The sequence below is a fragment of the Nycticebus coucang genome, chromosome X, assembly GCF_027406575.1.
Source record: "Nycticebus coucang isolate mNycCou1 chromosome X, mNycCou1.pri, whole genome shotgun sequence".
NCBI lineage: Eukaryota > Metazoa > Chordata > Mammalia > Primates > Lorisidae > Nycticebus > Nycticebus coucang.
In genome coordinates, this window is record NC_069804.1 from 31,020,713 (window position 1) to 31,036,054 (window position 15,342).

The 15,342-nt window shown below is 41.1% G+C and overlaps 2 protein-coding genes across 9 annotated transcripts in view; one reads left to right on the forward strand and one right to left on the reverse strand.

Moving 5' to 3' along the window:
* Positions 1-4,469: 4,469 nt before the first annotated feature.
* Positions 4,470-15,342, reverse strand: part of TAB3 (TGF-beta activated kinase 1 (MAP3K7) binding protein 3) — an 82,683-nt gene continuing 71,810 nt past the window's right edge. For all 8 annotated transcript variants that reach the window (XM_053579299.1, XM_053579300.1, XM_053579302.1 and 5 more), the window contains one exon: positions 4,470-8,517. In XM_053579299.1, the coding sequence (XP_053435274.1) occupies positions 8,369-8,517 (149 nt within the window). In that variant the 3' untranslated portion in view covers positions 4,470-8,368. The remainder of the gene's footprint in view (positions 8,518-15,342) is intronic.
* LOC128577206 (protein SET-like) lies at positions 12,608-13,565 on the forward strand. Its single transcript, XM_053579314.1, has one exon. The coding sequence runs from the start codon at positions 12,699-12,701 to the stop codon at positions 13,455-13,457; it is 759 nt and encodes a 252-aa protein (XP_053435289.1). The 5' UTR covers positions 12,608-12,698; the 3' UTR covers positions 13,458-13,565.

Below are 15,342 nucleotides of genomic sequence, written 5' to 3' on the forward strand. Positions count from 1 at the left end.
TAGCCAAGCTTAGTAGTGTGCACCTGTTGTCCTAGTTATGGGGGAGGGTGAGATAGGAGGATCACTTGAACCCCGAAGTTTGAGGCTATACTGAGCTATGATGATGCTATTGCACTATATCCTGGGCAACAGAGCAAGACCTTGTCTCAAACAAACAAAATTAAAGTTTTATGTCTGTTCTGATTCTATAGAATGGAGTTCATTTTTCAGAGTGCTACATCTTTCCATGTTTTTTTTTTTTTTTGCAGTTTTTGGCTGAGGCTGGGTTTGAACTCTCCACCTCTGGCATATGGGGCTGGCGCCCTACTCCTTTGAGCCACAGGCGCTGCCCATATGTTTGATTTTTAAAGAAAAAAATAATTTTTTTTTTGAGACAGTCTCATTATGTTGCCCTCAGTAGAGTGCCGTGGCGTTGATACCAGAATTTCAGGTTCTTGGTCGCAGCGAATTGATGAATAAATTGATGGACCACAGGATCAGTGGTAAGTCAGGATTTATTTACAGAAACAAAAATTACAACAACTACAAAAACCAAACCTCCTGGCAGAGAGAACCCGGGAGGGGAACAAGCTCTCCTGCTCCTTCCTGGACGTCTGTCTTTGGGCGCTCTGCTCAGGGGGTTATATAGTGGCAGAGGGGTTGTTCTGCTAGGGTGTGAGTCCTGTCAGTTACAGCCAGCTGTCAATGAACTCTCAGGCCTTGGAAACTGACAGGAAATCCACCAGTCAGGAGTGCAGGTGGAGAAGACAGCAGGGTGCCAGCATCTCCCGAGCAGGTGTCTGGCCCTTGCAGCAAGCTGGTTCCTCCATTGGCAGGAGCATCAACACCTCCAAGGCTAAGGCAGCAGGTCATGGTGCTGCCTTGTCCTGCATCAGCATCTCAGCTCACAGCAACCTCAAACTCCTGGGCTTAAGCGATTCTCTTGCCTTAGCCTCCCAAGTAGCTGGGACTACAGATGCCTGCCACCACACCTGGCAATTTTGTGGTGGTGGTTGTTGTTTAGGAGATCTGGGCTGGGTTTGAATCCACCAGCCCCAATGGCCAGCATCCTAACCACTGAGCAACAGGTGCTGAGCCATCTACTTTTCTTCTGTAGTCTTTTTTTTCTTGGTTGAAAGTTACTTAAGTCTTGGAAGGATTGGGGAGTTCAGTGCTTTTCTAAGTATTTTTCAGACACTCAGTAAGCAGGTACCAGGGTGGTGTTTTACAAAACTACTCCTGGGCTTAGGTGATTCTCTTGCCTCAGCCTCCCGAGTAGCTGGGACTACAGGCGCCTGCCACAAAGGCCCATCTATTTCCCATATACCTTTCAAATGAAGATCTTTCTTGAATCATGCACACCCAAATCAAAGTATTCTTAGTAATTTAAAGAAAAGCAGGATTGGAGGATGGAATTTAGAAATGGCTCTGTATGTTAGCAGTTCTTGACCAAGTAAACTGCCTCAGTTCCATAGAGAAAGTAATATACATTGTAGGAATTAGAATTTTTTCCTTAAATCACAATGCAAAACTCTAAAGCTAGGCTGCATCACTTCACTTTTCCTGCAATATGCATTTATCACCACTGTCATGTTATGAAAAGGTGGTCTGAAGTACACCCACTAATCTTCAAGAGATAGAACAAGTGAGATAGATGGTTTGACTGCTCTAAGAATTTAGAACTTGGGCAGCGCCTGTGGCTCAAAGGAGTAGGGCACCGGCCCCATATGCCGGAGGTGATGGGTTCAAACCCAGCCCCGGCCAAAAACTGCAAAAAAAAAAAAAAAAAGAATTTAGAACTTGTGAAATCTCACCCACTTATTTCATATCCTATTAATATTCTTTGAAATCTCCATCATAAAATATTACCTGGTCAATGTCCTAGAAAAAGGCCACTAGAACACAACACAGTCAAGGAAGTCTTTGGCTGAATGCAGTGGGAGACCAGGGGCACCCCCACACAACAGTCTCCAGTCTTTTTTTTTTTTTTTTGTAGAGACAGAGTCTCACTTTATGGCCCTCGGTAGAGTGCCATGGCATCACACAGCTCACAGCAACCTCCAACTCCTGGGCTTAAGCGATTCTCTTGCCTCAGCCTCCCGAGTAGCTGGGACTACAGGCGCCCGCCACAACGCCCAGCTATTTTTTGGTTGCAGTTCACCAGGGGTCAGGTTTGAACCCACCACCCTCGGTATATGCGGCTGGCGCCTTACCAACTGAGCCACAGGCACCGCCCAGTCCCCAGTCTTTAGTATAGAAAACTGAGCTGGTCAGTACCTGAAGCAAAATCAGTATACTAGCAGTGGAATTACACATTAGTCTTCACACATGTCTATGAAAATAAGCACTATGGTGAACACTATTATGGTAACCAAACAGATTTGAAGTAATTAAATCATTTAAAAAGGACAACCCAAGATATTTTAAAAGTTATCTAGGCTCAGTGCCTGTAGCACAGTGGTTACGGTGCTGGCCACATGCACCGAGGCTGGTGGGTTTGAACCCAGCCCAGGCCAGCTAAACAATGAGAACTGCAACAAAAAAATAGCCGGACATTGTGGCAGACACCTGTAGTCCCAGCTACTTGAGAGGTTGAAGCAAGGGAATTGCTTAAGACCGAGAGTTTGAGGTTGCTGTGAGCTGTGACGCTACAGCACTCTACTAAGGGTGACACAGAGTATTGTCTCAAAAAAAAAAAAAAAAAAAAATCCGGTTAATAAACAACTGGATTTCTGATAGCATGAAAATGCATAGGTAGATAAAAGATTTTTAGACATAAATCAATTTAAAGTACTGTTTAGGCTCTAATTTGGATAAGCTTATAAAAATACATGAGAATACTGGAGAAATTTTAACCCTTGATATTTAACATTAAAAACATTAATTTTGTTAAGGTGTAATGAGTATATTGTGCTTATGTTAAAAGTTTATTTAAAAATGAATTCGGGTGGCACCTGTGGCTCAAAGGCGTAGGGCGCTGGCCCCATATACAGGAGGTGGTAGGTTCAAACCCCGCCCCGGCCAAAAAAATGAATAAATAAAATAAATAAAAATGAATTGATATCTCAGAATTGTTTCAAAATAAGCCAAGGGTTGGGAAAGTTGAGAATATAGATAAGAATGCTGCTACCGGGCAGCGCCTGTGGCTCAAAGGAATAGGGTGCCAGCCCCATATACCAGAGGTGGCGGGTTCAAACCCAGCCCTGGCCAAAAAGAAAGAAAAAGGAATGCTGCTACCTTGGGCAGCACCTGTGGTTCAAAGGAGTAAGGTGCTGGCCCCATATGCCAGAGGTGGTGGGTTCAAACCCAGCCCTGGCCAAAAACTGCCAAAAAAAAAAAAAAAAAAAAAAAAAGGAATGCTGCTACCTGTTAAAAAGGATGTCCCAGGGAAAGGGGGCAGTGGATCCCAGTGCCACCCACCTTGATTTTGTCCCTAGTGATTGCTCACACATGTGGAGGAGCACCCTACCAATCTACCAATCAGAACTTAGCCTGCCAACTGCAAAAGGATGTAGATGACTCTATAGCCTAACAGGTATAATAGAGATTTGAAGGTGACCTCACATAGCCTTAAGACTAATTATCACAAGCTCCCCACCCCCATGCGGTACTCAGATTCTCATGGAAGGTCTGCCTGTGCAGTAAGACTCTGGTCCCAAGGTGACCTTGGAACCATGAGGTAGGCCTGAACCCAGGTGGCGTAAGAGAAGCACTGCTCAAACCTTCACCTCTTTTCCTACTTGCCCTGGCAATACAGGCCCGTTTGCTGCCCACAGCGAACGTACCTTGCTCTCACTCTGTACACCTACCTTTCTCTTCCTCAGTAAACTTTGTTTCATTCTTGCCTTACTTTAGGATGCCTGGTCATTTTTTGACCAAGAGCATTCTAAGAACCAAGGACTCAGGCAGCTGACCCTGACAGCTGAGAAGACAGGCAGCCGCCTTGAAACCCAACAATACCTGGATAATTTTATAAGTTGAGTAATGAGTAAATGGGGATCGTCAAACAACTTTTCTGTACTTGTATATGTTTGCAATTTTTCATGTGTTAAAAAAATGTAGTAGCAATGACTTTGAATTTAAAGGCGATTAATCACTAAAGGTTATCTACTACTTGTGATTTCTGTGCAAGAGTTGGGAAGGTTTAGTACAGACCCCACCAAGATGAGTGTTAGAACCTGATTGCCTTTGAAATAACAAATATTTAAAAATAATTACTTGTTCATTTCATTCCACATTGAAGTGGAATGAAAAGTATAAGTTCCTAACATATTCCAACTTTTATGTAAGACCTGATTATACATTTACTTTTATCAAATTTTCAAATAAGAGTAAGGAATACTTGATACCCTACTACATGTTCTAATAAAATAAGAAAAATGTGATGATTAGGTTTGTGAGAATATATTTCAGTTCAGAAATGGGTGTTGGAACTGGAACTAGTTTGATATTATACATGATTTCCAATTACACAGAAAAGATGCAGAATGTAGTGTTTGCTTTTAGTTTATTAATTTATTTTGCAGGAACCTTTGATTTTCCGAATATGTACTATTTGGAGGTACGATGCATGCATAGCCTTTTAAAATGCCTTTGTACAATCTCATCTCAAAATAACTTCATTCACAGCATACATGGAAATTTAAGAGAGACATGATATTTACAAGACTTAAGTTCTTGCTGCTTTAATGAAGAAACTGATCAATTCTTTTACAGTAGGGAAAGAAACATAGACACTGGGTGTCATTATAAATAAGAATTCAGAATTGTTCAGTCTTAAAGCAACTTTTCATGGCTTTAGAAATTAAAATTGAGTCATTCTATTAATCTCTGAATGCCCAAGCCATGCAAAATCTATTTGTATTAAATACTTGGGGATGCAAATAATACAGGAAAAAACTGGTGAATGTGAAAATGTCATCAGAAAACTTTTACATAGGAAAATGCTATTAATTCTTTCAAAAAGATACAGTAGTGGTGCAACACAGACAGTGCCCAATTCTGATTTTTAAAAGCAACATTTCAGTTGTCATTTTTCCTTCTCTACATGTATACAGACACACTGTAACATGGACTCACTCCAGGTCTAATGATGGCATAATATTAAATTTTTAACTATAAAGGGACATTGTCACACTCCAGGATGCATCATTGATATTTTGAAGGACAATTCTTCTATGCCTTTTATTCTTGTTTTTGTTTATACTGTCAGACATTACAATTACCTTTTAAAAGACTATATAAAATTGAGTTGCCACAGAAATTTGGATATTAACCCTAGAAAACTGTGACAAAGCAAAGACAAAACTTAAGGAAACATTGACTTCTTTTAATAATTAAAAAGTACTAAAATTGAGACCAGCTCCTTAAAAATTAAACTGCTTATCACACTTCCCATTTCTTCCAGGGAAATAAACACAAATTAACAAGACTTTCCCCATCATCATTAATCTGCTCTAAAACTACATTTTTACAACATGTTTCTCTGAAACCCCTGCTGCTACTCTCTCAAACAAGGTCAATAGCAAAACACTTTACACTTAGAAAGTTTCTGGCTCCTCTATTACCACGTTAAACGCTTTTAAGGGGGCAATGTACTTTAACTGGGCAACAGAATGGCCAACGTGCTTCTAAAAACCCAGTTTATAAAACAGTGAAATAATATAAAATGTATAGTCAGGTCTATAATTCACCAGCTACGTCAAATTAGTCAAATTTTAAGAAAAAACCACCTACAAGAAACAAGAAGTACACCGGCTGATCCAAAGTACATAGCCACATCAGCCAGGCATCATCCAATTTATATCCTATCACTCGCGTGCCAACTGTGCGTACCAATCTGGCTAGGAGACCTTTTTGAAAAGGCACCTTTAAAGTTGGGTGAATTCTTGTTTAAACTGGTCACAGGCAAAGAAGCAATACATATGGGACATAGTTAAACATACCAAATTTATCAGTGTCAAATTATTTTGCCTATTTTAAAAACTGAATATAGCCTATGTTGGCATATGAAACTTACAAATTAAGGTGTACTTAAACTTCCTTCAATCTCTGCTGTCTCATACCCCACCCTCTACACCTATCAAATACTGTTTTCTATCCCACCCCCCAAATTGGTGAAAACAATAATTCCCTAGATATATCACCAAAGGACTGAAACCATGTATCTACTGTATAACAGCTTATTAACCTTGATGTATTTTCATGCGATAGTTTTAAAGTCATCTACATGGTTTTAATAAAGCATCAGACTTTTCAAAGATGCTACTTTGGTTCTCAATTGACACCTGCCAATTGCTGCCACTTCAGCATACCACTACAAATACTGATAAACCTTTCAGCTAGAACATCAAGCAGTATGTAGATTATTCCCCTAAATTGTAACTTAAAACCAAGTGGGGTTAACCATCATTGAAGAGATATGAAACCATACAAAGGCAAAGGCATATTATAGAACAGCAAGACGACCAGACTATTAGTAGAGACTGACAGAGATCAGTGTTTCAAAAGCCTTTAAAGAATGCTGTTTTCAGGACCCAGCTTTCAAGCCCATCTGCTTGCTCACCATTATTTTCACAGTTTTGCCACAGTTGTTACATGAAAGATGTTTTATCAGTATAATTACATAACTATGCTTACTTTGGAAGACAAGAAGATGTATTTTGGGGAATTTTTCACATATGAAAAAATGTTTTCAAAGCTGTAGGCAGAGTGTGAAATTATGACTTTAATGGAAAACTATGATGAGTTATTACGCCTTTGGTTTCATTATGTTACTAAGAGCAGCTTATTTATCCAGGTCTGCCAGAGATTACTGCTAAATAATACAATGACAACATGAATGGTATATGTGTGTCTATACAGTGGGTCACCTGTATAAGCAAGTGGATATTTCTAAGGTTATAACTTCAAAATCCTCCAGAATGGGAAAAACCTACCAACTTTATTGCTGTTTATGTTCACCAAAATGAAATTCCAAAATACAATTCTGAGCTATGAAAGAAATTCAACAATGGCAGAGACCTTAAATGAGCTACTATTTTCCAGTGATACACCCTAGTGAGTCACATGATTTTACATCTCTTCAGTTATCCACACCCTGAAGTTCTGTTTCATAGGAGTGCTTTGTTAGCTGAACTGCCTGCACAAATTCAAATGACCTCTGAATGCAGTTATATTAAAAGTTCTTTGTTTCAAAGTCCTCTGTGTTTCTTTCTCTTATTATTTCTTGACTATCCTTTTCTTCCCAAATAATGCAGTGTGCAACTTTTATTGGCCAACTGTAATTTCCCTCACATTTTGGTTTATTAACATATGTGCAAATCTTTATTGAACAGCTAATATTGATTTTTTTTCTCAGCTAAATTAGAATTATGGCACAAAGTACTATCTGTGCTGTAAACATCATGAATCCATCACAAAATCGAAAGGAGGAAATAAACATTTCTTAAGAACCACAGCTAACTTCGATTTCCAAATGAATTTTGGAATGGACTTGAATTTGGCATACATTCACTGTGCTATTGGCAAAGTGCAGTTTTATGAGAATGTCATTTATAAAGTCATACTTTGTAAGGACTTTGTTATTTTTAAAACTGATGGCTTAATAAAAGCATGCAGTAACTTAAAAAATATATCTCTTATGTGGCATAAGTAAGTCTTAGTTACCAGTGTTGATACAGCTTGATGAATCACTATACAAGCAAAAGGGATCTTATCACCTCTGATTGTACTTTCAAACAAAGGGCACGACATGCCTAATTCCTGACTGCTACAACTCACATTTTAAAACATATTGTTTATGTATATCTATGTATGTTGGAAATTACCCCTGAAAAAAAGCAGCAATTACAAATACCTTTATTTTACCTGTCCCCCCCGCCCCCCCAAAAAATCATATTCTGGGTGCTTTTTCCTGTCCTTCTCTTTAGAAGGAAGCAACAGGAAGAAGCATAAGGGAGCCTTGGTTTCCAGAGAGCCGCGACTAGGTAAGTCTGCTCTGGGATTCACAGTTTGTCTGCATAAACTGTAACATTACCATGATTGAAAGTTCTAGTTTATAAAATAAGGGCTACTCAGCAGTAACTTTAACAACTGGGATTCCACAGAAGAGCTCTTGACTGCTCTATGTACATTCTTTCAGGAGTGAATCCTTTCCTAGTTTCAAGTATCCCTTTCTCTCTCTCATTCTGCAACAGAAGTTAAGAAAGGAAAAAAAAGAAACCTCCCCATTTTCCCTTTCCTGAGCACAGTGGCCACAGTGCCATTCCTCCTCCCCACTGTGCAATCAGAAATGAAAGGCTGGGCAGATGAACAGATTCCCACGGGTTCCCTTTCTTCTGTTGGTGCTTAACATTTCACTCTCAGCCTGGTGCGGACTGTTCCGAATTCAAGTGTACCGTGGCATCTCGCACTGCTCGCAGCGATTTAGTGCCGGGTGGTTGAGAAAGGTACAGCTGTCACAATTCCATGGAGCCCCCTCATAGTCTTCATCTCGAGGCTGTGTCTGAGGACTCTGTTTAGAGCCAGGTAGATGCTCTGATGGGAGTTAGGATTAAAGAGAAAGGGGGGAGGGGAGAAAAACATTAAATTGTATCCAAGAATAATTCAAACTAATAGGAAACACTACAAAAAGCAAGGGAAGTAATTTCCTACTTTAATGTGTAGGCCAATTAGTAAACATACCTATTAGAAATGCATAATTCAACACAAAGTTTATGATACATAATCTACTTTGCTCTAATCAATTTATTTTTATTATAAGAAGATGGATATAGGGCCGGGCACGGTGGCTCACACCTGTAATCCTAGCCCTGTGGGAGGCCAAGGCAGATGGATTGCTTGAGCTCAGGAGTTCAAGACCAACCTGAACAAGAGTGAGACCCCCCATCTCTAAAAATAGCTGGGTGCCTATAGTTCCAGGTACATGACACCATAGCACTCTACCCAGGGTGACAAAGTGAGACCCTGTCTCATAAAAAAAAAAAAAAAGGCCCGGGGCCTAAAGCTCAGTGAGTAGGGCCGGCAATATACCAAAGCTGGCGGGTTCGAGCCTGGCCTAGGCCTGCTAAATAACTGCAACCAAAAAAAAAAAAAAAAAAAAAAAAAGCCAGGTGTTGTGGCAGGTGTCTGTAGCCTCCCAAGTAGCTGGGACTGAGGCAAGAGGATAGCTTGAGGCCAAAAGTCTGAGGTTGCTGTGAGCTATGCCACAGCACTCTACCGGGGGCAACAAAATGAGACACTGTCTGGAAAAAAAATTAAGACAAAAGAAGGGCAGCGCCTGTGGCTCAGTGGGCAGGGTGCCGGCCCCATATACCGAGGGTGGCGGGTTCAAACCCAGCCCTAGCCAAACTGCAACAACAAAAAAACAGCTGGACGTTGTGGCAGGTGCCTGTAGTCCCAGCTATTCGGGAGGCTGAGGCAAGAGAATTGCGTAAGCCCTGGAGTTGGAGGCTGCTGTGAGCTGAGATGCCACAGCACTCTACCGAGGGCGATAAAGTGAGACTCTCTCTCTACAAAAAATAAATTAAAAGACAAAAGAACAACATGCCTCAAAAGTTATCACTAAAAAAAAAAGTTACCTCACAGATGAGGAAATGGAAACAAGGAAAGTTAAGTAACTTTGTCCAAGGTTATGTAATGAATAAGTAATTGATGCTTGGATTTGAATCCAAGTGACCAGGTCCCCAAACCCATGACTATAAGAACTATATAAATATTACTTCTTTGGGGTGGGAAGAGAGGGTATATGAGTGTATCTTACAAGGTGTTTGATTATTAAAACAGTCCTAGATTCGTAAAAAAAAAGTTACCTTAGTGCTGTTGGCTTTTATTAGGCTCTAAAAACTCAAAATTATCCTTTTCTAGAATAGGTAACTTTTTATTTTATGAATCATTATAGTAAAATCTAAGATATTGTACTCTTTAGATTCCATTTTCTATGTTAATTCCAAATGTAGTCTTCAGTTTTAGGTTGTGGTAGTGCAAATATTTAATATGAAATGGTTTCTCAGAAGTGACCAGTGGCCTCAGGAGCTGTGGGGTACCCTGCTGGAGGTGGGGGGATTTGGAGAGTCATTTAATAAGGCACTTTTGAACAAATATGTGAAAATTCCTGCCAACCATTGAGAATTTCTTCCTTTGGACATTTTTTGTTCTTACTGTACAACTTTCTCAGAAGTCCCTTTTTTTGGTGCCATGTTCTGCGGCTTACATCAAAAGAGAAGTTTATCATGAAGATTCCTAACATTGATAATGTGATGAACAAATCTGAGACCCTTGGGGTTATAGGTGAAGGAGCCCATGGAGTTGTACTTAAATGCAGACACAAGATCATGTTTGTGTCTTATGTCCAAACTCTTTACCTGGCGTACATTTTCCATGTGATGTGAAAAGAAGAGAAGTTGAACAAACAGGTAGAGGAACTTAAAGTTGTCCAAACTGATGGTGTCACTGTGGAGATGCACTTGCAGGAAATGGAATAAAGAAGTTTAACTATGAGATTGAAGAACACAGTAAGGTCAAAATGAAAGGCCAAGGCAAGCCCACTCCATCAGTGTCTCCTTCAAGTCTGTTTTGGAGGTGGCATTCCTGCTGACCAGTGGTATCTCTATGGATTCAGCCTGAGTGCGGTTTACATTTGCAAATAAGATCCTTGCCCATATCAGGTAGACTGCTTCCTCTCTCACCCTGTGGAAGAAAGCATCTTCATCCTTTCCAGGCTGGTTGTCTCCTTGGCATCTCTTGAACAGAGTTATTGTCTTATTTAAGAGCAGTAAGGATCATGTGAAGAATCAGAAGCGTGATCCTTACCATGATACAGCTGCTCTGTAGAGACCCTCCAGAGGTTCCTCATTAGCTATTCCTCTCTCTACCACGTCTCCTAGGGACAAGCGCTTTCCTTCCCTTCCTGACACAGTTACAACCAAGGAGAAAGTGAGCAAAACTGTGCCAGTCACAGCACATAGCAAGATCAAATGGAGCAGCCAGAAGTGCCACCCCTAACTCACATGCACAGTCTTTTAGTTTCCCCACTTACAAGCAGAACCCTATTTTTTAGAAAAACCAAAAACCCTAGGCTTGGTGCCTGTAGCTCAGTGAGTAGGGCGTCGGCCACATACACCGAGGCTGGAGGGTTCCAGCCTGGCCCAGGCCTGCTAAACAATGACAACTGCAACCAAATAGCCAGGTGTGTGGTGGGCGCCTGTAGTCCCAGCTACTCGCGAGGCTGAGGCAAGAGAATCGCTTAAGCCCAGGAGTTGGAGGTTGCTGTGAGCTGTGACGCCACACGGCACTCTACCCAGGATGACACAGTGAGACAGTCTCAAAAAAAGAAACCAAAAACAAAACAAAAAAAACCCTAAACAAAACCCTCGTCACTAGACATGAGCCATTATATGCCAGCAGTCATCATGTAGAGCCCGCAGTCAGGTTAGCACAAGCCTGATGACCTAGAGGCCAAGATACACACTTGAAGGTATTACTGTTCTGCTCAATTATTTTATTTTTTTTTTTGTGAGACAGTCTTTCTTCCTCGCCCTCGGTAGAGTGCCGTGGCGTCACACGGCGCACAGCAACCTCCAGCTCTTAGGCTTACGCGATTCTCTTGCCTCAGCCTCCCGAGCAGCTGGGACTACAGGCGCCCGCCACAACACCCGCTATTTTTTTTTTTTTTTTTTTTTTTTTGTAGAGACAGAGTCTCACTGTACCGCCCTCGGTAGAGTGCTGTGGCCTCACACGGCTCACAGCAACCTCCAACTCTTGGGCTTATGCGATTCTCTTGCCTCAGCCTCCCGAGCAGCTGGGACTACAGGCGCCCGCCACAACGCCCGCTATTTTTTTTTTTTTTTTTTTTGTAGAGACAGAGTCTCACTGTACTGCCCTCGGTAGAGTGCCGTGGCGTCACAGGGCTCACAGCAACCTCTAACTCCTGGGCTTAAGCGATTCTCTTGCCTCAGCCTCCCGAGCAGCTGGGACCACAGGTGCCCACCACAGCGCCCGGCTATTTTTTTGTTGCAGTTTGGCTGGGGCCGGGTCTGAACCCGCCACCCTTGGCATATGGGGTCGGTGCCCTACTCACTGAGCCACAGGCGCCGCCCTATTTTTTTTTGTTGTTGTTTAGCTGGCCAGGACTGGGCTCAAACCTGCCACCTTCGGTGTATGTGGCTGGTGCCGTAACCACTGTTGCTGTGGGCGCCAAGCCACTGCTCAATTATTAAAGAGAAGAAACGTACAGTAGAAAATGAACCTTTGCTCTAGTAGAGGCGGTACTAAACAATCTGTCACGAAACTTAGCAAATGCAAAGACATTAGACTACCTAAATTCATTTAGTGGGGGTGTCTCAGAAGAGTAGAGAAGTATGTGTTGGTATTTAAAGTGGTTGATCAAGAGAACTTAAATTACAAATAAAAATTGCATTAAGGAACGACCAGGAGCACAGAGCGTGAGTGAGTTGAGCAGAGCTGAGCAACGCCTCCCCTCTGTAAGCAGGAGCCTCCCCCCCCTCCCCTAGTTGGGCGGTGAGGACAGCGCATGCGCAAGAGTAAGCCAGCGCTTGCAAGCGCCAGAAGAGGTGGCCCGACCTATCGAGCTCCCGCTCCCTCCCGCTCCGGCATTTTGGTGGCTGTGGCGTGAGTAGCCTGAGGGGAAGCCGCCTGCCTGCCCTCTTCGCCTTTCCTTCTCCCCGCTTCTTCCACCTTGACCAACACAGAGCAGCAGCATGTCGGAGCCTGTGGCCAAAGTCGGTAAAAAGGAGCTCAGCTCCATCCAAGACGATGAGGCCTACACGAAGGCAGAAAAAGAAAAGCAGGAACTACTTGACCGTGCTGACGAAGTACAAACTGAAATAGACGGACTTAATGAACAAGCCGCTAAGGAGATTTTGAAAATAGAACAGACGTATAACAAACTCCGCCAACCATTTTTTGAGAAGAGATCAGAACTGATCGCCAAAATCCCACAGTTTTGGGTAACAACATTTGTCTGCCATCCACAAGTGTCCCAGCTGCTTGGGGAGGAGGAGGTAGAGGCACTGCATTATTTGACCAGAGTTGAAGTGATCGAATTTGAAGATGATAAATCAGCTTACAGAATAGACTTTTATTTTGATGAAAACCCTTACTTTGAAAATAAAGTTCTCTCCAAAGAATTTCATCTGGATGAGAATGGTGATGAATCTACAAAGTCCACTGAAATCAAATGGAAATTTGAAATGGACTTGACAAAGCGTTCCGGTCAAACGCAGAGTCAAGCCAGCAGGAAGAGGAAGCGTCAGGAACCAAAGAGCTTCTTTACCTGGTTTACTGACCATCCTGATGCAGGTCCAGATGAATTAGGAGAGCTCATCAAAGAAGATATTTGGCCAAATCCATTACATTACTACTTGGCTCCTGAGCTGGAGGAGGATGATGAAGATGAGGATGGAGGTGTTAAAGGTGATGACGCAGGCAAGGAAGAACAGGCGGATAAAGATGACTAACAGAACACTGATGGATTCCAACCTTTTAAAAAATTTTCTCCAGTTCCTGGGAGCAAGTTGCAGTCTTTGTTTTTGAAACTCTTGTGCTTAGTTGCCCTGTTCTTGAGGTCTCTTTTCTCTACACCATGGTTCTCAACTTATTTTGCTAGGAAATAGCAAATGGAACAGAATGCAATGGAAAAAGACTCTACCAGTTTCTGTTACAAATTAGTTTTTCGTCTCAACAAAAATTGTGTGGACTTAACACCGCCAAACTCTGTGGGGAAAAAAGAAAAACCTGCTCCCTTCGCTGTGCTGGGCCCCTGTGAGTAATGCATAGAATTCTAGCTTTTCTCTTCCTTTCTCTGTATATTGGGCTCAGAGAGTGCACTGTGTCTCTGTGAATATGGACAGTTAGCATTTACCAGTATGTATCTGTTTACTTTTGTTAAAAAAGCCTTTAAAAAAATGGGGTATAATTGGTGGGACCACACCTATGGTGCATTTTACAAGGTCACATGTTAAATCTACTAAGTGTAAAATATAAATGTCTAAACACAATAACTAAGAAAATGCGGTGAAGGCTATTAACCAGTTTGCTGAAAGTATTTCAAAATGTATATAAAACCAGCACATTGTACCCTATAATTGCATTAATGTACACAGCTATGATTTAACAAAAATTTTTTAAAAATGAGATATAGAAGGTCAGCAGAGGGTGGGTTTGAGATGGTTAAGTGGGCATTTGACATTTAAATTGGCATGTTTAATTGTGATGTTTAATGGATATCCTTGCAATTTAAGATGACACTTTTAAAATAATTTCCTAATGATGATTTGAGCCCTCAAATGGGAGAATGGGCAGAACCTATAGGATATTATTTGGAATTGACATTCTCTACTGTAATTTTGTTCCTGTTTATTTTTAAATTATTTTTGTTTCTCTGGAAAGGAAAAATGATGCTCAGTTTTAAACATTAAAAGTGTACAAGTTGCTTTGTTACAATAAAACTGTGTACCCACAAAAAAAGTTTCTCAAATGCCTTTTTGCTAAAACTACATAAAAAATTTAAAAACCTCTTTTAACCTAACTAATCCAGGACCTCAGGACTGTTTTAAGTGTTTCGTACTATGACAATTTAATTTGTAATAATTACTCTGAAGTAATGTACAAAAAAAAAATTTTTTTAAACATTTAAATTAGAATTATTTTTAGTTTTCCCAAAAAGACACTGCTCATTTCATCAGAGAGAAGTATTATTAAAATAGAAGCATCTAGACTGGGTGCAGTGGCTCACACCTGTAAACCTAGCACTCTGGGAGGCCGAAGTTGGGCGGATGATTGCCTGAGCTCATGAGTTCGAGACCAGCCTGCGCCAGAATGAGACTGCACCTCTAAAATAGCTGGGCGTTGTGGGGGGCACCTGTAGTCCCAGCTACTCGGCAAGGAGATTGCTTGAGTCCAAGAGTTTGAGGTTGCTGTGAGCTATGATGCCACAGCACTCTACCAAGGGCAACAAAGTGAGAGTCTGTATCAAAAAATAAAATCTAAAAAAAAAAAAAAAATATATATATATATAAAAGCAGGTAAAACCCAAAGGCATTTTAGATATATGTTCTCATTTGATTTAAAGGTATGCAACCTTTTCTTTATTATGGCATACTTAAAAAGCTAAATATTTCAGGCCTTGTAGAAAATATTTTCTACATAAGTTTCAAAGAAAAATGAAATATATCAACAGTAAACATTTTTTTAACTATGAAGTATAAGGTACTCTCATGCTGCTTATTTGTTCTTAGAATGAGATTTTTCTTTTGTTTTTTCATACAGAGTCTCACTATGTCACCCTCAATAGAGTGTCGTCGTGTCACAGCTCACAGCAACCTCTAACTTTTGGGCTTAAGC

Coding starts and splice junctions, on each gene's coding strand:
- LOC128577206 (XM_053579314.1), top strand. CDS start 12,699: ATGTCGGAGCCTGTGGCCAAAGTCGGTAAAAAGGAGCTCAGCTCCATC.